The sequence below is a fragment of the Cricetulus griseus genome, chromosome 2, assembly GCF_003668045.3.
Source record: "Cricetulus griseus strain 17A/GY chromosome 2, alternate assembly CriGri-PICRH-1.0, whole genome shotgun sequence".
NCBI classification, from domain to species: Eukaryota; Metazoa; Chordata; class Mammalia; order Rodentia; family Cricetidae; genus Cricetulus; species Cricetulus griseus.
Genome location: NC_048595.1, coordinates 127,915,370 through 127,935,094, shown reverse-complemented (window position 1 = coordinate 127,935,094; position 19,725 = coordinate 127,915,370). Strand labels below are relative to the sequence as shown.

Sequence of the window (19,725 nt, the reverse complement as noted above, 5' to 3'; positions counted from 1 at the left end):
TTGAGGTCTTCACAAATCAAGCCCCAAAGACATGGAAGAAAAATAACCACTAGCTGCTAGAACCTGGGAACTGCATAGCTCTTAGCAATTCCAGCAATGCCTTCAAAGTTGGCAGTCTAAGGTTCTGTGTTTAAAAAGCACATCAATCTTTTCATAGTCTAAACAGTGAAATGCAAAATATTAGGTAGCCTTTGAAGACTTTGAAAATCTATAAAAGCTTAAAGCCAAAGCAACATCTTATTTTGATCAAAAATATGAATTCACGAGGAATCACTAAAGGCATCAATCTGTGTACACCTATGCAACAGGCTATTATTATTATTATTATTATTATTATTATTATTATTATTATTATTATTATTTTGGTTTTATATCAGAGACCAGAGACCAGATCTTTCTGGAGGATCTCACCATTCACCAACTTCAGTTAGAGTCTGTGCAGATAACATCTGCGGCTAACTATTATCTTGCTTAGGGATGAAGTCCAGTGACTTTATGAAACTTCTTAGCACTGTAGAGAAGACACCCGTCCATGCCCTCAGCTGTATCTTTGTCTATCCTTCCTCAATGCCAGAATGAAGACTCTTCCTAATAGTCCTCAAAAATGATAAGCACGTGAAGTTTAAGGGTTGACCCAATGAACGTGTTCCAATAGAGCCAACCACACTGTATGATTCTGTTCCTGGAGGCTTATTTACTTTAGGGCTCTCCATTTTTCCTAAGTTCAATAGTTACAAATATTCCCTTTTATTTCTTAGCAAATCTGCCACATTAACCACTTTTTGCTCACAATAACAAAATAAAAACAAGATGCTTATTGAACTCAGCTCCACAAAGCTTTGTTTAGACCAATACCAGTTCAAATCAGACTTAATTCTGTTTTCATTACAAGCCTTAATGCAACTTGACAAATAAAACTGTTTTGCCTGTAAACTCTTCAAAATAATGCCTGTTGGATAAATTGTGTAGCTAGGAATTCTTCTTTATTTAATATTTACTATGGTAATGAGTGTTCAGTCTTCATGGGATTGCATAAATCCACAAATCTATGTGCAAAGGAAACTGTATTTGCTAAGAATAATTTTTTTAAAAGGAATAATGTGAAATCAATAGCCAGAAAAATATGGCTGGAATTTTTATTCTGAGTCATCAGCCATTGTGTTAAGGATCCAAAGTTTCTGGTTTATTCTCTATGTGGGCTATTCATTTTAATTTCCATCAAAGACTGTATTCAAAACTGAGTTAGTGGGTGGGTATGAGGTAAACACATAAGATGACAGAATGAGGGTCCATACAAGTCCATCTCTCCATTATGTTTAGTCAAATACTGCATACAAACAATGGCTAGCAATGTAAAAATAAAACTCATTATTCATTTAGGGACAAGTTCTCAGACCACTTGAAATGCTTTCAGGGTGAATTTATCTTTGGGATTATATTCTATTTTTTATCCTGACAATCTACAAATATCAACACTAAATATAGGTTCAGGTAGTCATAACACAGTTCCATTATATAACTATAAGTAATAAAATCAAGAATAAACAATCTAAATGAAGATAAATAATAGAAAGGCTACATTTTCAATCATTAGCTTTCATGTGGCATAAGCACACTGTGCAGCACTCTTGTCTCCCATCCAGGGGGGTTTGGGAAGAGCTGGCTTCTGTTTGTTTGATAAGACATAGCAACAGAACAAGACTGTCTTCTAGCCTGGGCCTTAATGAAAACCTATAAAAGATGCTGAAGGGATAGCTCAGCAGTCAAGAACATATACTGCTCTTCCAGAAGCTCTGAGTTCAGCACCCATATCGGGCAACTTACAACCACCAATAAATCCAGTTAAAAAGGATCTGACATCCTCTTCTGACCTCCACGAGCACTGTACTCACACACACACACACACACACACACACACACACACACACACACACACACACACACACAATTCCAAAAATGTATTCTTTTAAAGACTCCCATAGAAACCTTGTTAGAAATGTTGGCACCCCTGACACATGGCTGAGCTTGCATGTTAACAGGCTTGAAGCAGTCCTCACAGCTATCTAGTGAAAGAGGACACGGCCTGATTGGGCTCTGAAACTCTGCCATAAGCTCAGTGTATTTACCTGGAAAAAGTTTGAGTGTTCTCACCATTTCTTAACATGCATTAAGAAATGAATGTGGAGAAATTGATGTCAAGGCTATAGAAAATGTTTACTATCCTTAAATTCCCTCAGCACTCCTTGTTTTCAGAAACACACATTAAAAATAGTGTTATTAGGAATAGAATATGAAATCGGCATTATAGGTACTCAATCGAGACAAAATAAAAGTACCTAACGCAACTGGGTCTGGGTTGACAGGACTCTGTTGCCTGGAGTGGCTGCTGCTACTGCTGCTGCCCTTTTTTAAGTCCTCAGCATCACTGTAGCGCCGGATCCAGTAATTCAGTTCCTCCCGGTCTGCTTCCTGACAGCGTCTGAGTACCGTGAGGGATCGTCTTGTCTTTTCTACCATGTCCATTATGCAGTTTAACAGCTATGTAAAGAACAGGAGGGAAGGAAGGTTACACACATCATCACAAGTTTAAAAAAATGGATGAGTAATGAAACACACTGTTTCAGGCCAATGAAACATGTTTTCTTCCTGGAGGTTTTAGTGTACAATTTTGATGGAAAGATTTGAAAATCAGACCCAATAATTGATCAAACTAAGAAAAAATAGGAGGTATGGATGGAATCGTGACAGATAGCTACTCGTCTAATAGTAGATCTATCTTTCCAAATACAGAGCTCACTAAGCTATAAACTAAGAGACCCTTTCACAACAAAACAGTGGCCTGCTAATCTGTGCTCTACTAAGATCTAATATTTCTCTTAAGCAGCTTTGGAATAAATTTAGAAATCAGATCTTATGTTCTACTTCAAACTTTCACTTTCACTAATTCAAATATCCACACTCAGATTTCCCAAGAATAGAATATGCAATACCTTCAAAGCACTCACAAAAGCTCACCTCACTTGTTTGCAAAACAGTGTTAGCCCAAGAGATTATTGATGTCTTACATGATCAAGATGTTTCCATTCTTCTGCCCATTCTCTATCTGTTAGTCTGTGGTCAATCATTTCTTCTTGACGTGTGCCATGTAACCCTAGAAATGTAAAGAAGAAGGTTTAATTCCCCCCAAATCCTCCAGCACACAGTCAATATCTGCAATCAGCACACAGCATCAATTACAAGAGGTGAAGATGTAATGACTTTGCTAGGAAACCTCACAGATGAGGGCTGGTTATCCACACAGCATTCCTGACCTCTAATGAAGACAAGAAATCTTGTATTTGCAGCAACAAGGAAGGCTGGAGTTAGAGAGTATTCTTAACATTGTGAGGCCCTGGGTTCAATTCCCAGCAATCAATCATCCAACCAACCGATCAGTCGGTCAGTCAATTGATCCAGTATCATATGTGGTTATAGTACATTAAAATGAGGACAGTGTAATGTATTTTAAGTGGGTTGAGCTATTTTTTCCAGAAGAAGATGGTAAAAATTTCACATTTTAGCATAGTGATACGTGAGTACAATCTTACAATACATGTCTTTAATTCCAGTGCCTGGCATGGGGTTGGAGACAGTAGAACTCACTGGCCAGTCAGTATAGACCAACCAGTAGCATCAGGTTCAGTGAGAGAACCTGTGTCCAAAAAGAACTAAGACTGGGATCATTTAAAGAGACCTAGTGCTGATCTTTACACTCCTCGTCCGTGGGAACATACAAATACACAGGAACATGAAAATGTTTACCATGTAAGCACAGATTTTTGCTTTCCCTAATACATGGTCTCACCCTAGTCCAGACTAGCCTACAAATTACAGCTACTCTACCTGACTCAGCCCACCAAATGCTGACATAACAGATGTGAACCTTTACTCCTGGTTTACCACTGACATTAATGATGGGATGTTAGCCAAGATGCTCACAGAACACAGAGACTATGTGTCTCACTGAATGGGCAGAAGGGTCTGATCAGGGGTCATCTTACAGAATCACTGCAGACAAAGCCCTGTACATTCTGTCAAAGAAAGGCGAGTAGTCTATGACATCATTTTCCACTTTAATGGCTGAATCCCTACAGTTGGTTCTTAACAGAAAATCATGGCTGGCAAATCTGGGGCTTCTATACATGAAGGCCCATATTGGAAGGCATTCTGTATGCATCAAATGACCTTAGACTTAGAAGATATTGTGTTCCACTTACTGTGAAATATTAAGTGCTTAGGAATCTTTCTCTGAGTTGATTTAGAGGAAAAAAACAGGTTGAGTCACAAGGCTATTTCATTCATATGTGTGTTTGTGACGGATTGGCTTCAATAAATTCATGACAGTTCTTTCTTAGGATAAAAATGTCAAGTATAATACGTTTTGCATTATTTCTGTACAATTAGAAAATATTCAGAGATACAATTTAAAACTTAAAATTGTCAATGCCACCTATTGGTAAAAAAGGAAAACTACAAATGTTTTACTGATTTGCATAATAGAAAAGACTCAGAGGGAAAGTAATATTTACTTATTGCTCTATTTGTTGTGATTATTTCAAGTTGAAATGTTTGCAAATATGTAATTTTTGTTGACTTATTTGTTGCCTGTGTTTTTAGGGGAAAAATAGCACTCATGTTAAAATTAGTCATCACAGAAAACAACTAGAGAGTGATAAGAATATAAATGTGACAGGGACACTCATGACAGTGGCATCTAGATATTTGCCTGTAAGGATCAAGAATTGTAGAAGTTACAAACATGTCAAGGCTTCATCTCACTAAGTCAATACTGATCCATGTTTTTAATGCCCACAATGATGAATAAGTCACAGGATGTTTGTCATTAATGGCAGCCTAGCATTTGTGGAACAGTGCTGGACATCATCTCTTTAAAAATTAATAATAATAACCATGTTAGAAACATGTTTGATCCTCAGCATTTGGTGAAGAAATACAGGACTGGCTCAACAAATTTGAAGTTTGGAGGTCATTTTTGGTCTAACTGAGTAAGAAAAGGAAAAAATTAAGAAAGTGAAAGTTTACATGTATCAGTATCTCAGCTTCACACATTTAAGTCCCCAACCTCATATGGTTTTGATCATACTGTTACCACAGAAGGATGTAAAGGGGGAAACAGGCATGATGAATAAAAAAGACACTTTTCATTCATGAGATAGTTAGCACTAATGTGGAGACCTAATTTGTTCTTAGCTTCAGAAAATTTTAGATAAATGAGCCCAAATTTTAAGCTTACCAATAAACTAATGCTGCTTTCCAAGTGACTTTATTTAATTATTCTAATGAGTATATGTCCCTACGTGTAAGTGGCATTTATACACCATCCCTTTATGAAGATTTTTCTGCCCTCAAAATGGCATCTTGATATAACACCACAATTTGTTTCTCATACAGATTTTATTTTACATTAATACACACTAAAGTCTGCCAGACTTTAGGGATGGCTAAGTAGTTGCACCTATTTATAGAGATTAGCGCTATTAGTTTTATAAGCTAGTGTAATGAAAAGGCAAGACACATGGTCTAGAGAAAAGAGCATAAAACCAGTGGTTGCAGATATAATTTACAAGGGGACATTTCACATTAATGCATAAAAACATAATCAGTGTACACAAACATAATAACTTCTGTGCTGATTACTCAATGGGTCACAGTAACTAATACTTTACCAAACACCGGTTGTTGCCTGAGAAGGAGACCATTTCTATGCCCATAACTGGACATCACTTGAGCCAGTTTCACAGTGGCTAGGTGACTCCACTGCTATTTAAAAATGAGAAGTCATAGCTGGGTGTGGGGGTGAACACCTTTAATCCTGTCATTTGGGAGTGGTAGAAGCAGGTGGATCTCTGTGACTTTGAGGCCAGTCTGGTTTATGTAGTTAGTTCCAGAGTGGCCAGGACTATGTAGAATCTGTCTCAAAATATAGACAGATAGATAGATAGATAGATAGATAGATAGATAGATAGATAGATAGATAGATAGATAGAAGAAATAGAAATGAACACTTACATTTTCAGGCATTGAGTCATAAATAAATAATACAAGTTTTGCAAAAGAGGCTGCTACTACATCTGATACATAGCTCAAAGTATCAGTCCTGACTGAGAAATAATATGGCCACTTCTAAAGTTTCTTTAGAAATATTACCTGCTTGAATATCAGATTGGCTCTTAAAAAAACCACAAATTTATATGCTTTGTCATTTGTCTGACATACTATATAAATGTAGAAACTGCTGTTGTGGGAACCAGAAGTACTATCAACTGTCTCACAACCAAAGCCTCGGAAATCTCACCTGTCATTCTCCCTCGATTCTTTGCTATACATGAGGAAGGCTATGTGCAGAAAGGCAATCAGACATGACATATGGTAAGTACTGCTTCCTAGTAATCCAGATGAAAATTTCATACCAACTTCTGCATATCAGGTATATACCAGTGAAGAAAACAAAAGCAACTGTCACTAGTTTTCAAGCAGTGGCCAGGTTGTGCACTGTGTTTCCCAGAGTTCTGCATCCTCTGCTTAGTTTTCTGTTTTCCCACCTTCATCCTTTGTATGCAGTCCACCAAATTGCAAATTCCCCATATGAGGTAAGTTTTGCATTAAAGGATGCCTCCTATTGTGTGAGATCCCAAAAGAAGGACAGTAGATTACTGCTCCCAGTGGGACTCAGCAAAAATTAGGAACTAAAGGTAGCCCCAAGAACAGTGTACTTACTAATCTCTTGATGTCACCACCTTAGCCACAGTTACATGTCACAGCTTGCATCAATCATCTTGCCTCTGATGTTGCCATGGTTGACACTAGTTTTTCACAAGGTAATGTCTCCTAAAAGCTTCACTGCCATTAATTTGTGAAATGAAGACATGGATACAGGCAAATAGGATACATATTTGCCCATAGCCACTCCTTCTGTTTTCTGATATTTGATATAAAACTGACCCTAACTCTTATCCCTAGCATTTTTGAATAATGTACCAAAGTATTCCTCAAGGAATACCTCTCAAGTTAGGCTACAAACATGCCATATAATACTTTAGAATTATGGAGTAGTACAGAGAAAGGAAATATAAAAATCAAATTTGACACAAAATTTCAGTGAAAGAAATATTTAAAAAATCTGTGGCTGGATCATATATAAAACCTCATATATTAAGAAAGAATTCAAAGAAAATCCATCCTGCTTTTGAAACTGGAATTAGTGCTTTATACTATATTTGATGCCTTCCTCCCCAAACAAGACGTTAACCTTTCTCTTAAAGTATGCAAGTGATGCCCAGTATAGTGGTGCATGCCTAGGATCCCAAAACTCAAGAGGCAGAGGAACTGCAAGTTTGAGGCCAGCCTGGTTTATGCAACAAGACACTGTCTCAAAGATAATTAATTAGTTAATTAAAATCCAAGTGATTAAAGAAGGGACACTGCATATTAATAGAGTTTCTTCACAAAGGAAACAACATAAAGAGGGGTGTTCAGCTCAGCTCTATCGGATTACAGGTTCAAACACAGTTGAGAAGTAATGGCACAAATCTTCAATCACCCAATCCCCAGAGAAGAAAACAGATCCTCCAGTCTTACCCATAGGTCTAGTTCTGTCCCTGAGGTCCCTGTGGCTGGGGTGTCGGTAGGAGTCCCTGTAGTGGTGAGCAATGGCCATGTCATCCAAACGGTAATGCTGAGGTGGAGGTGGGGTAGGGTGAGGCAGGCCATTTGGCTGGTAGGATAAGCCATTATTTGGACTGTACCGCTGGCCTGGGCTAATAGTGCATGGTCGCTTGCTTGGATGCTCTGAGTGCAAAGGCTCTCTGTCAAAGCCATTTTCTTTGGTTCTGAGGAGGGAAGAAAAAGAATTTTGTTTCATACAGGATTCAACTCAGTTCAGATACTCCAACTTGAGCTTGTGATATCCAAGAGAATACTTCTTCACTGGCCAGGAACTCACAAAACAAAACTTCCCAGAAGCTCTGATGGGATTCACTAAAACACATGCTCAGCCTGAAAGGTTCATCAGGCTAGGAGCAGGAAATGCCAGATTGTCATCTAGCTAGCAAACACTTTTGCAGCTATAGTTCATGTGATTAAATCGCAAATAAGAAGAAACCTGGTCTCCTTCTAAAATGACACGTTAATCAAAGAAGTGCTTAATTTCTAGAAAACTACCCCAGTAGCTGTTGCAAAACTGGTTCACATCTATAATCCCAGCCCTTGAGAGCCTGAGGCAGGAGGACTGAAAGTTCACAAGGCCAGCCTGCACTACACACTAAAACCCTGTCTCAAAAATAAAACCCAGAGAAAAGACCTATCCTTCAGTGATATTTTATCAGAGTCAAGCATCATTACTATGAAGATGAAAAATATGTACCAATCTATTCCACCTGGCATCTAACTTTTGTCCCCAAGAACACCTGAGAGCTGTATTGTTGGAAATGGCACTTAAAAATATAAGTTAATTCAAATTAAATGAAGATTGAAACTCAATTTCCAGTAGCCACATTTTAGGAGCTCAATAGCCACCAGTGACTAAAGGTTACAGAACTTGATGTCAAAGATACCAAATGTTTCCATAATCTATTTTCATGGAATGATACAACTCAACTCATACAGTAAGTCATTAAGTCTAGAACCCGAACATTTTCTTCAGTAACCAAAAAAAGAAATTAGTCAACAGTCATACAGATAGCTGAGGCTAAAAAGATAATCTAGGTCACCTTTTTCTCCTTATTTTAGAGGTGTGGAGTGGTGTTGGGGATTGAACCCAAGAAATAGACATACAAATTTTCTATCACTAAGTTACACCCTCAGCTCTTGTACCTCCTTGATTTTAAATTTGAGTCAATTCATCCTTAGAGAGTTTGTGTGTCCTGTCTGGGGTTTCAGGGTCTAAAAACAGGACAGGAATACCTTCAAATGAACTTCATCATGTACTATATAGCACTGTGAACTTGACATTCAGGAGAAATGGATTTCATAAATGAAACCAGATCCTAACCACTGCTCCTGGATTTGCAGACACAAGTATGACTAAAGAAACGGGTTCTTGTTGAATAAATCTCTACTACTTAGAGACAACCCAATAAACTCAGTAAGAAAGGCACAAATTGCATCTGACGTTTTTCTGGAAGCAGGGCATTGGTAACATCTATGTTCCCAGAAAGTCACCATATAAAAATCTACCAATTCACACAGGCTACAGAGTGCCATGTGCCTTTTCAATTCCAAGAAGATACAAAGCTATTGAGCCTATTAGACAGTTTTCCTTCTTTCATGGCATTGGTGACAGTCCTTATCTCATTATAGCAAAGGAGGCTTGGGGAAAAAACTCAATCAACAATCAGAGGCAACAGGATGTTACAAGGAACTTCCCATCTCTTCATGAAGGATGGAATCCTGGTGACAATTTATATCCACCAGCCAGAGAAGGATAAAGGGTTGGGCCAAGAGTGCAAGCACCCAAGGAACAAGGGGAAGTCTGCAGAGTTTAATGTGAAAGAGCACATGCCTACTACAAGCTGAAGAAGATGGGAGACTTGGCCAATATTGGAAATGACAGCAGTTCATGGCCACCATGGGAATGGCAGCCAGAAATCTCAATGCTGCTTCCATCAAGCATATGTCTGCACTTAACATACTGACTCCATACATATTGATCACTGGTATCAGACTGAAGTATCCCATATAGCTCAGACATTACCTAAATAATTTTTTAAAGTGGAAAGAAACATTTTAGATATTGATTTATTGTGTCTGTCTCAGTGATTCTAATGTGTACTTTCATATCCTATACATTTTTGAATAATACAGTTTGACATTCAGTACATATTACCAGCATACATCAGTCGGAAAGCAGTGAAGACCATGACGAGCTATGAACATAATGCTAACCCAGCACCTACCTTACTGGCAGTGTGGTGTAGTGGAAAGAGCACGGGACTGGAAGTCAAGAGACCTGAGAGCTAGTCCTGGCTCTTCCACGACTAGCTGTGTGACCTTGGGCAAGTCACTTAACCTCTTTGGACCTCAGTTTGCTCATCTGTAAAATGAAAGGGTTGGACTAGATCAGTGGTTTTCAAACTTTGACACCTAAAGTGCATATGGAATTCTGTAGGCATTGAAGAACTGTCCTGCCAATCAGGATTTAAAGGGCCAGCAAAACCCACTGATTATTCTTACCTGTTTTATAAAATGAGGTTCTGCCTAAGATTTCATTTTTAAAGAAAAAAAATAATCTGCTGCTAAAAATCAAGTTTGAAAACCACTGGACTAGATGACATCTGAGGTCCCTTCTGATTTGAAAACCCACAACTCAATGCCTCTGTTCTAACATTCTAACATAGCCAATGGCATTACTCTAAAGATTAAAGCATCCAGGGGTGGTGGCTTTCTGGACAAGCTTAAGTGTGTAACCCAGCATCGTGTGTCCAGTTTCCTGCTGTTTTACAGCATTTATTATTTGTAGTTGTATGTGTGTATGTGTGGTGTGTGCAGAAATAAAAATATACTCTAAATATTATTAAGCAGTCCCATAGCACTTATATACATCAAAACATCTCTGACACATTGGTGTCACACAAGTACAGCTTGTGGCTTTTGTTTCTCCTTATTTCAATGACATCAACAGCAACAAGTAACAGTGAAAGAACCCTGCCAATTCTCAAATGGATAAATTTACTATCTATCTTCATTTCTGCATGAGCTTTTACTTCAATGACCCAATTACAGGAAACAAAGGCCATCTCCAAGCGCTGAAACATGGGCACAGCTAGGTCATGAGGTTGTCCTCTCTTCAAGGCCCTGCATTCTAGACTGAGTCCCCTCATGCTGAGAACTGGTGAAGCTATAAAGCACATCTCCCTGAGGGGAGTTACAGTTCACAGCTGAGCACTAATAGAGAGCTAGGAAGCTTCCTTGGGTCACCCCTGTCTAGTTATAAAACCCCTCCCTAAGGACATGTATCCAGAATAGTAACTAAAACAACTTAATTGCCATTTGTCTGTCTTAGAAATGAGAATAACCATCTATACCTCATTTGCTTAGGTAAATTCCATATTTGCATTTTTATTTGTTGCCCTTTTCAAAGTGTATTAGGCAAAATTAAATACCCTTTCATTGTCCCAAAACAGCCTCCCCCTTGAAATAACTCTTATCTCCAAAGAAGTCCCCACAACTTGTCTCAGGTCACTGCAAATGGCAGATTTAATTTTGAGTCAACCTCAGAATGCAATGTTCCCCAACCAGACGCTATTACGTGAATGGAAGCTCATCACTCAACACTTAGTCCAAAGCACATATGAGGTTTGACATGGGCCCTGCTGAGACAGTGCCCTTGTCTTCATTACCATTTCTAGTCTCAGAGTCCTGCTCAGGAAAATAGGACAATCAGAAAAAGAAAAAAGAAAAAAAAAGACAAGGAAATAACTAAAAAGGCTAAATATATTCTTTACCTGACTGGGGCTATTATTTTCTTCTATTTCTGCAGTCACAGAGACTATCAACAGATATTTGTAAAAAAAAAAAAAAAAAAAAAAAAAAAAAAAAAAAAAAAACAAAAATAAAAAAACAAGTAAAATCTACATGAGGGTCTGGAAAGATGGGTTGGTGATTAAGAACATATACTCTTCTTGCAGAAGATTCAAATTTGATTCCTAACACCTATGTCAAGCAGCTCACAACCACCTGTAACTCCAGATCTGATGTCTTGGGCATATGGCATGTGAGCAGATCCATACATATATACATAACTAAAAAATAATAAAATAAATCATTCTAAAAAGTCAATATGAAATATTTATTGAGCCATGATGGACAGTGCATTGACAATCCCTCTGCAGCATATAACAGACTGCACCACTCAGGGAGATGGATGGAAAACAAGGGAAATAAGCTATCATGAAAAGGAGGTGACAGAAAAATCGAGACCAATCTCTTGGATGATGGGAGTGGGTATGGGCTCTTTCCTTTCTCTAGATGTATCTTTTACATTGGGAAGAGTTGTCTGGGGATAGGCAATGCTCCATTGCCCAAGAAACCATAGAATGGTAAGACTTGCCCCAGTGTGGTGGTGCACACCTGTAATCCTAGTACATAGAAACTGATATAAGAAAGTCACCAGTTCAAAGTCAGTCGAGGTTGCAGAGTAAGACCCTGTCTCAAAAAGAAGCAGCAGCTAAAATTCTATATTGTTTCCATAACAGATGGATATATATATCCATAAAGTGCCTTAGATGCCCACTTACTTGGGCTGAGTCAGCATTTTAAACTGAGTGGACTCATCCTGCCTTCTCTTCCTCTCCGTCTTCCTACATTGTTTTTAGAACTCAGCACATGTCTCTGTAGACCCACATTGGGTTGATGGTCTTTAACACAGCACTGCCCCATCCCCTCTGTCTCTAAATGCTTTCATGTCCATCTTGTCTTATCATTGCCACACTGAACCAGCAGCTAAGCACTGCCAGGGCTGTATTTCCAACTTATTGGCTGTTTGTCTCCAAAGCTCTGGTCAACCCTGGACTGTGCCCCTGAGATGAGCTAGAAGGAGACACTGATCTGAAATTCCCTCTGTCAAGCACAAAGACTTCTGCTACCTTTTCTTAAACTTCTTATGTCCACATCTCAATTTTTGAAGGAAAAAATTTTATTACATAAAAGATTAAAGACATTAATAACTCAATATCAAACATATCTTCCCTCTTCTGACATGTGCTGTTTGTCAAGATTTCCATAGCATGACTACACCTTGACTCAAAGGGGGAAAGTCATTTTCAAAGGCTAACTATACAAGATGCCCCTTCATAAATTGTTCAGAAATGGATAATAAGAATTCCACGTCATACATTTTTTCTTTATGTGTATCTGAAACCAAAAAAAATTATAAATCTTTCTGCCTATTTACAAAAAGCAAATCAAATCTATTTTTTATGAAAACCTGTAGTGATTTCTGTGTTTTCTTATCAAGCTGCAGGAAGGGGACATTTAGATGGTGACAGACTAAGAAACAGACATCGGAATGCCACAGAACCGACAATAGTGGGCCAGATGGAGAAAAGCACCTTTAATCTCTCTATTGCTACATCTACCCAAGAGAAACACGTTCTGGCAACACACACAACTTCCTTCAGAAAGATATGTGAGGCAGGTGGATGTCGGCTACTCCAGACACACAAAAGAGGCCTGGACCTTCAAAGATTATAACACATAGATTCTGAGAGCCACCTGAGCCTCCCTTCCCCAGGTGGTAGGAAGGAATTCCTCCCTCACATGCCTCCTAACATCGACCATCTGTTCAACAGTTAGAGTGTCACTGACTGTCCCCTTTGCATCTTCTAATCTCTGCCACCACAGAAATATCCCGTGAGTTCTCTTGCTGCCTTCATGTTCTAACTTGGCATCTGTACACTCTAGTTGGAGCCCTCCACTTTTTCCTGCTCAGTGAGCCATTCTTCACATTTGGTTCTTGTGCTATTCATGGCTATTTTCATTCATGTGTTTCAGAGATACAACTTTTAAAAACAAACAAATAAATAAAGATTAATGGGGGAAGAAGTAATTTTATATGCTATTGAAAATAACTGTAGTAAGGATAGCTTGAATTATATTTCAAGTGGGAGGGGATTGTTTTCTTTTTATTTTGCTTTAGGTATTAGTATATGTAATGTACCACCCCAGGTTGCAGTGGAAATACAAAGATGAGACTTGATCTGTTTCCCCTTTTCACTGAAAAATCAATTCTTTTCTTGCAGAGTATATCCTGATTACAGTTTCCCCTCCCTCCACTCCTTCCAATTCTTTCTCTCTTTCCCTCCCACTGTTTCTGTCTCTCATTAGAAAAGAACAGCCTTCTAAGAATTACAATGAAGCCTAGCAAAATAAAATATAGTAAGATAAAACAAAAACAACCACATTGAAGTTGGACAAGGCAAACAGACAGAAGGAAAAGAGCCCAACAGAAGGCACCAGAATCAGAGACCTACTTGTTCACACTCTCAGGAGTCCTATAAAAATACTAAACTGAAAATTATAACATATATACAAAGGACCTGGTGTAGACCCATACAGGCTCTGTGCTTGCTGCTTCAGTCTCTGTGAGTTCATATGAGCTTTGCTCAGTGATTCAGAGGTCTTTGTTCTCCTGGTGTCCTCCATCACATCTGGCTCTTACATTCTTACTACCTTCTCTTCTGTGGGGTTCCCTCAACTCTGAGGGGAGGGATTTGATGGAGACAGCCCATTTAAGACTGAGTGTTCCAAAGTCTGTCTCTCTGCATAATGTATGGCTATGGGCCTCTACATTTGTTCCCATCTGCTGCAGATTTGATGTTAATGACAGGCTAGTTACTCTGTGAGATTGAGACTTGTCACTAAACTTAAATTCCATGTGCACATGTGTGCATTTGTGTGTGTGCACGCGCACACGCATGCACGCCAGTCTGTCTGTGTTTATGGAGACTGAACTAGGAAACTGCTCACATTGGCAAAGTGCTCTATCATCTATCCATAAGCTATGCACCTAGTTTAATGTGAAACAGTCTTACTATGGTTTTGAGGCAGAACTCAAACTTGACATCCTCCTGTCTTAACCTGCTGAATGTTAAAATTCCTGGGACAAATGAATTCTTTATTAAATCATTTATTAAATTAAAAATTATACAATTAGAGCTCTGGGCTTCTATACTCTTATGCTGGGTCTATGAACCAAAGGGTCCAGAAAAGCAGGACAATCATTATGAGATGTCAGGGGGACAGCAGGTTTCTTAAGAATGTATACTCAAAAGAGCAGAGCTTCTGAATCACAAAGAGTTGACTGCAGCATTTAGCTCTGCTATTTACAGGCCATATGCACACAAGAGTCTTTAACCTTCTAAGAAACTCAGTGTTCCCATTTGCAAAACAAAGACTGTTTTATTTTAGCCTGCCGAGAGGACTAGAGGAAAGAATGAAGTGCATATATATATATATATATATATATATATATATATATATATATATATCATCCAATAAGTCCATCAAAGCATTTCATTCTCCAGTTATGGAATTAGAGGCCAGGACTAGAAAATCACAGCTTTTTGAACATAGGTGTAGTAAGAACAGTGACCTCAAACATTGTATCCAAACTTTCCAAACCCATGCATGACACTGTAGATTAGTAGTTGGATTATTTAGAATGGGGCCTGACGCATCTTAAGACCTCAGTAAACAGTAGCCATTACTACAGAATTATAACTTGGAACCCTTCATTCACATAACAGATACTGAGTCATGATGCAGGAATGAGGGCAAACACCATCAATGGGAATATAAACTAGGCATCAGGATTATTTTGAACTGCTAGACTGTACAGGGGTGGCAAGAAGGAAGGCTACTTAAGTCGAAGATAGAATTCATGGTGGTGGAAATGTATCTGCAACTACATATTCTTTCTCAGCCAATGCTATTTCATAAGACTTCACAACTGATATGACTAACAACAATTACTACAGAGATTATTGCATACTTACTGAAACTGGGGAATTCATAAATAAGATGTGAAAATCATACAACATGGTAAAAAAAATCCTAATTTTTCATAGGATCCTAAATGCAGTTATAGAGTTGATTAACTATGCAGTTTTCCCCTAATGTACACCTATATTTTCTTTTTAGAAAATCAAAAAGATAGTACCTTCATTCATTTTATTAAAAATAAATGAACATACTCAGTTTAGTTGGCAAGTAAGGTGGTGCCAAACCAAACCTTTACATAGTCAACCAACACAGTTTCAAAATGACAGCCTCCTGCCCTCTAACCTTCAGAATTTACTAACTACTCATTAAGTCAGGAAACCTGGATCATTATGGATTTTTCTATCATTAAAATAGACTTATAAACCCTTAGAACATTATCTTATGGTATTTACATACTTCTGCAATTACAGAAAAGAAATGAATTAGAGAATGAGGAAAAATTCCAATTCTTAACTGTGCTTTCTGTATTTGAATTCTGCACTTTCTGTATATGAATTCAAACATATTTTATACAGCTGCAAGATTACAACACATAAATACAATTACTTCTCCATTAGGAAGCTTTGTGACTTTGAGAAAATTTTGTAAGCCTTAATTTCCTCAAGTATGAAGAGAAGCAGTTGACTTGGTCTACCCATGATATCTTCACCCTGGTGGCAAATTATGTAAGTTTATGATTCACACAAAGTTGCTTTTTGCAGTGTTTAGGGGTGCATATTAATCTACAGCTTCAGAAGTGAAAGTCTGAGAGTGTTAAACTGATGAATGCAATCATACCAAAACGATGATAATGACTAAGAGAATTGGTACCCAGGAGCAATCATTTGGGTGGGTTAACAGAAATCAAACAAGCAGTGGTCCCTATCCAAAAGCAAAGATCATTCTATTGGCTTTTATAAGTGAGAACAGTTCATTGAGGAAGAGCAGAGTAACATGTGGTGATGCAATATTCAAGCCAGAGCAGGCACCTGCTATTCCAAGGCTCAGGGAAGAGAAAGACACAATGATAGTCAACGTGACACCAGCAGCTTTCCAAAACCTTAATTTTAATTCACTGTGCAATGTCCATGAAATGAAGCCCTCCCTGTTCTTCCCCTTCTCACTCCCTATATGCTGGCATTCAGGCCTGATGAGCCTTCAGAGCTGGCTTACAGGAGACTGACTTCCCTCTATTTGTTCAATATATGTAACTGGTTCATAAAAAAAAGAGTGCCTCCTCCCTTTCTGCATGACCCATTACAAAAAGACAAAAGAGGAAGGTAAAAAAAAAAAAAAAAAAAAGGAAGGAAGGAAAGAGATGAGAATAAACATCCCCTGCAAATCAAAATTCTCCTTCCCCAGCTGGGCAGTGGTGGTGCACACCTTTAACCCCAGCACTTGGGAGGCAGAGGCAGGCAGATCTCTGTGAGTTTTAGACCAGCCTCATCTACAAGAGCTAGTTCCAGGACAGCCTCCAAAGCCACAAAGAAACCCTGTCTCGGAAAAAAAATTCTCCTTCCACAATATTTTGAGAAAAACAAAACAAAACATGATTTTAAAATGAAAATTAGTTTTTGGATTTTTGTTTGTTTTAGGGTCTATAGAATTCTTCTACAGACCTATAAATTCAGTTCAGGGACTCTCCTCTGGCTAATCTTATAAGAAACTGTAAAGCATTCTACTGTTCTATATAGCAACATACGAAGGAATAGTTTCAAACTTCTCTAGAGAACGAACTTCTCTGTAAGTGAGAATCACACTGGCCACACTCAGCAGTGTATGTCTCTAATCCTAACACCTGCAAGGTAGAGGCAGGAGGATCAGGAGTTCCACATTTTCCTTAGCTACATAGAGAGTTTGAGGATGGCCTGTTATATGAGTCTGTATAAAATAACAAAAGATAAAAACAATAGTTTTAAAAAGAACATAGCCAGTGAAAAAATTTAGGGATAAGAATAAAGTTCAGCTTGCCAAAGTCCATCCCTGAAACACATTAGCTTGACAATCATCACAGAATTTAAACCCCCCAAAGTTATAAACAAAATATAGAATGCTCTTTTGTTCATGACATGTCATGAACAAATTATCAAAATGTGTTTTCTCCTCAGGTGTCAGTTTTTCCCTCTTCCAGTGACTGATGGCTCCCAGTGTTATTACAGAAACAGATTGATCTTTTTAATGAGCCACTTTAATAGACTCCGAAATCTCACCGTGGCTGCTCATCCATGTCAGACCATATGCACCAACCAAACATTCACTGAAACAACAAAACTCTGCTGTCAGACAGCTATGTACTCTATAAAATTTCATATAGTAGAGCAGGATATACAAGTAAATAACAAGAGAAGAAGAAATACGTATGCAAACAAGATGCTGGATATATGCAAAATCACACTGTAGAGACCCATATTTTCTTGGCTCTGATAAAATTCCCACAAGATACAAATGTATTTACACAACATATTCTCATTACCCTTCCTCCTATTTGCCATCTCTCCATTATAAAAGACACATTAGCTTGAGAAAGAAATGTTCCATTCAAAGAATCTTCACAGGAAATCTGAAAGCAGCTACTGTCCCTGCATGATCAAGACAGAATAAGATGGTAGACTCCTATAGTGTAGTCTACTTGACTGAATGCACACACATGCACACATGCACACAAGGAACCATTGTAACAAGAATGTTATCTTTACATTTATCACAAATAGCTAAACCTTGTCCTGTTATACCCTCCTAGAAATAAACTCTTTCTCACAATTTGTCTTCCTAGAAATGTGGAATATCTCAATACCTAGAAGAGCACATGCAAACCATCTGCCATAAGCCATGTCAATGATAAAGGCACTCCCATAATCAGACTACATAGCTCCTTTGAAAACCTAAAATGCTGAAGGCTAAAACAGTTACTCAGCCCTAAATGGGAAATCTGTCTCACCATTTGAAAGGCTCAGAGAGGATCACAGAAGAAGGTCAAGAAAGAATGTAAAGGCAGGAAGATGGGGAAACTGGTATGGAATGCTGTCTTCCAAACATGGCATGGCTGCTGCAGCCATGAACTCACAGCAGCAGTGGCTACCTACGAAAGACTAGGCCTATCAACATTATATGATAGATACAGAAAGAACTCAAAAGCCCCTACTGCTTGCTGAGAAGCTTCAGGCAGTTAATGGTTGCTAGAAGAAGGGGCATGTTCCATAGGAGTATACTCACTGGTGAGGTTCCCTCTTCAATTAAATAGTTCATACTCATAAATGCAAGTGACTATAATCGCATCCAGTTGACCACAAAAAGAAAAGAAATAAAATAGCTAAAAGTGGGTGGAGATCTTGTTGGGAAGAAGTGCTTTGATGGGAAGAGGAAGAGAATAGTTGGTGGGGAATATGAAGGAAGGCATATAAAGTATAAGAAGATATAATACATACACGTAAAATACATAAATTTTAAGTACTATGTTGAGGCAGGCTTGGCAGCTCATGCCAATAATCTAAGAATTTGGGAAGAAGATTTTTGTAAATTCACGGCTAGCCTGGATTACACATTGAGACCCTGCAGCAAAAGAAGAGGGGGATGGGAGAAGGATGAGGGAGGGAAGGAAGGAGGAGGAAAGAGGGAGAAACCTTATTTCAAGAGCATGGATTGTAGCATAAGAACTGTTTAATGGGTAGGTAATCACTGCAGGCAATGTGGATTGCCTGTAATAATGCAGATGTGCAAAGCCAGTAATGTGCTCCAGGGCAGCTCTGGTCAGAGATAGAGGTCTCACAGTAATTTCAAGGCTCCTGTGTTCCTGTGAAAGCAGAACACAATTGGACCAGAGGGCTGACCTCTCCAAGCTGTTTGAAATGCAGAGAAAGACAACAGACCACGAGAGAGGGCAAAGGAAGTATGTAAGAGTAAGTTCTCAAAAACAGTTTCATTTTAAGCACCTTCATAGTTCTCACATATTGTGCAAAATGCTGCTAAGACTTCATATTCACATTATGAAGACCTATAGCTGAAGTATTCATGAAAATGGCTTAATAGAGCATGTGGAAGTTTCGTGTGTATGCCATATTTAGCAATTAACCTGTAGTTTAATGGTGAGAGGGATCCCCTTTCTCTTTCTTAGAACTCTCAGGTTTCAGAACAGAGTGCCTGTTGGGATAAATACTGGCTGGTAAATAATTTCTTTTCAGCTGAAGTGTC

The 19,725-nt window shown here is 38.4% G+C and overlaps 1 protein-coding gene across 1 annotated transcript in view; it reads right to left on the bottom strand.

Moving 5' to 3' along the window:
- Runx1t1 (RUNX1 partner transcriptional co-repressor 1) overlaps positions 1-19,725 on the bottom strand; it is a 136,523-nt gene that overhangs the window by 24,178 nt on the left and 92,620 nt on the right. The window contains 3 exon segments of the mRNA XM_035438992.1: positions 2,337-2,538; positions 3,066-3,151; positions 7,639-7,889. Of these exon segments, the coding sequence (XP_035294883.1) occupies positions 2,337-2,538; positions 3,066-3,151; positions 7,639-7,889 (539 nt within the window).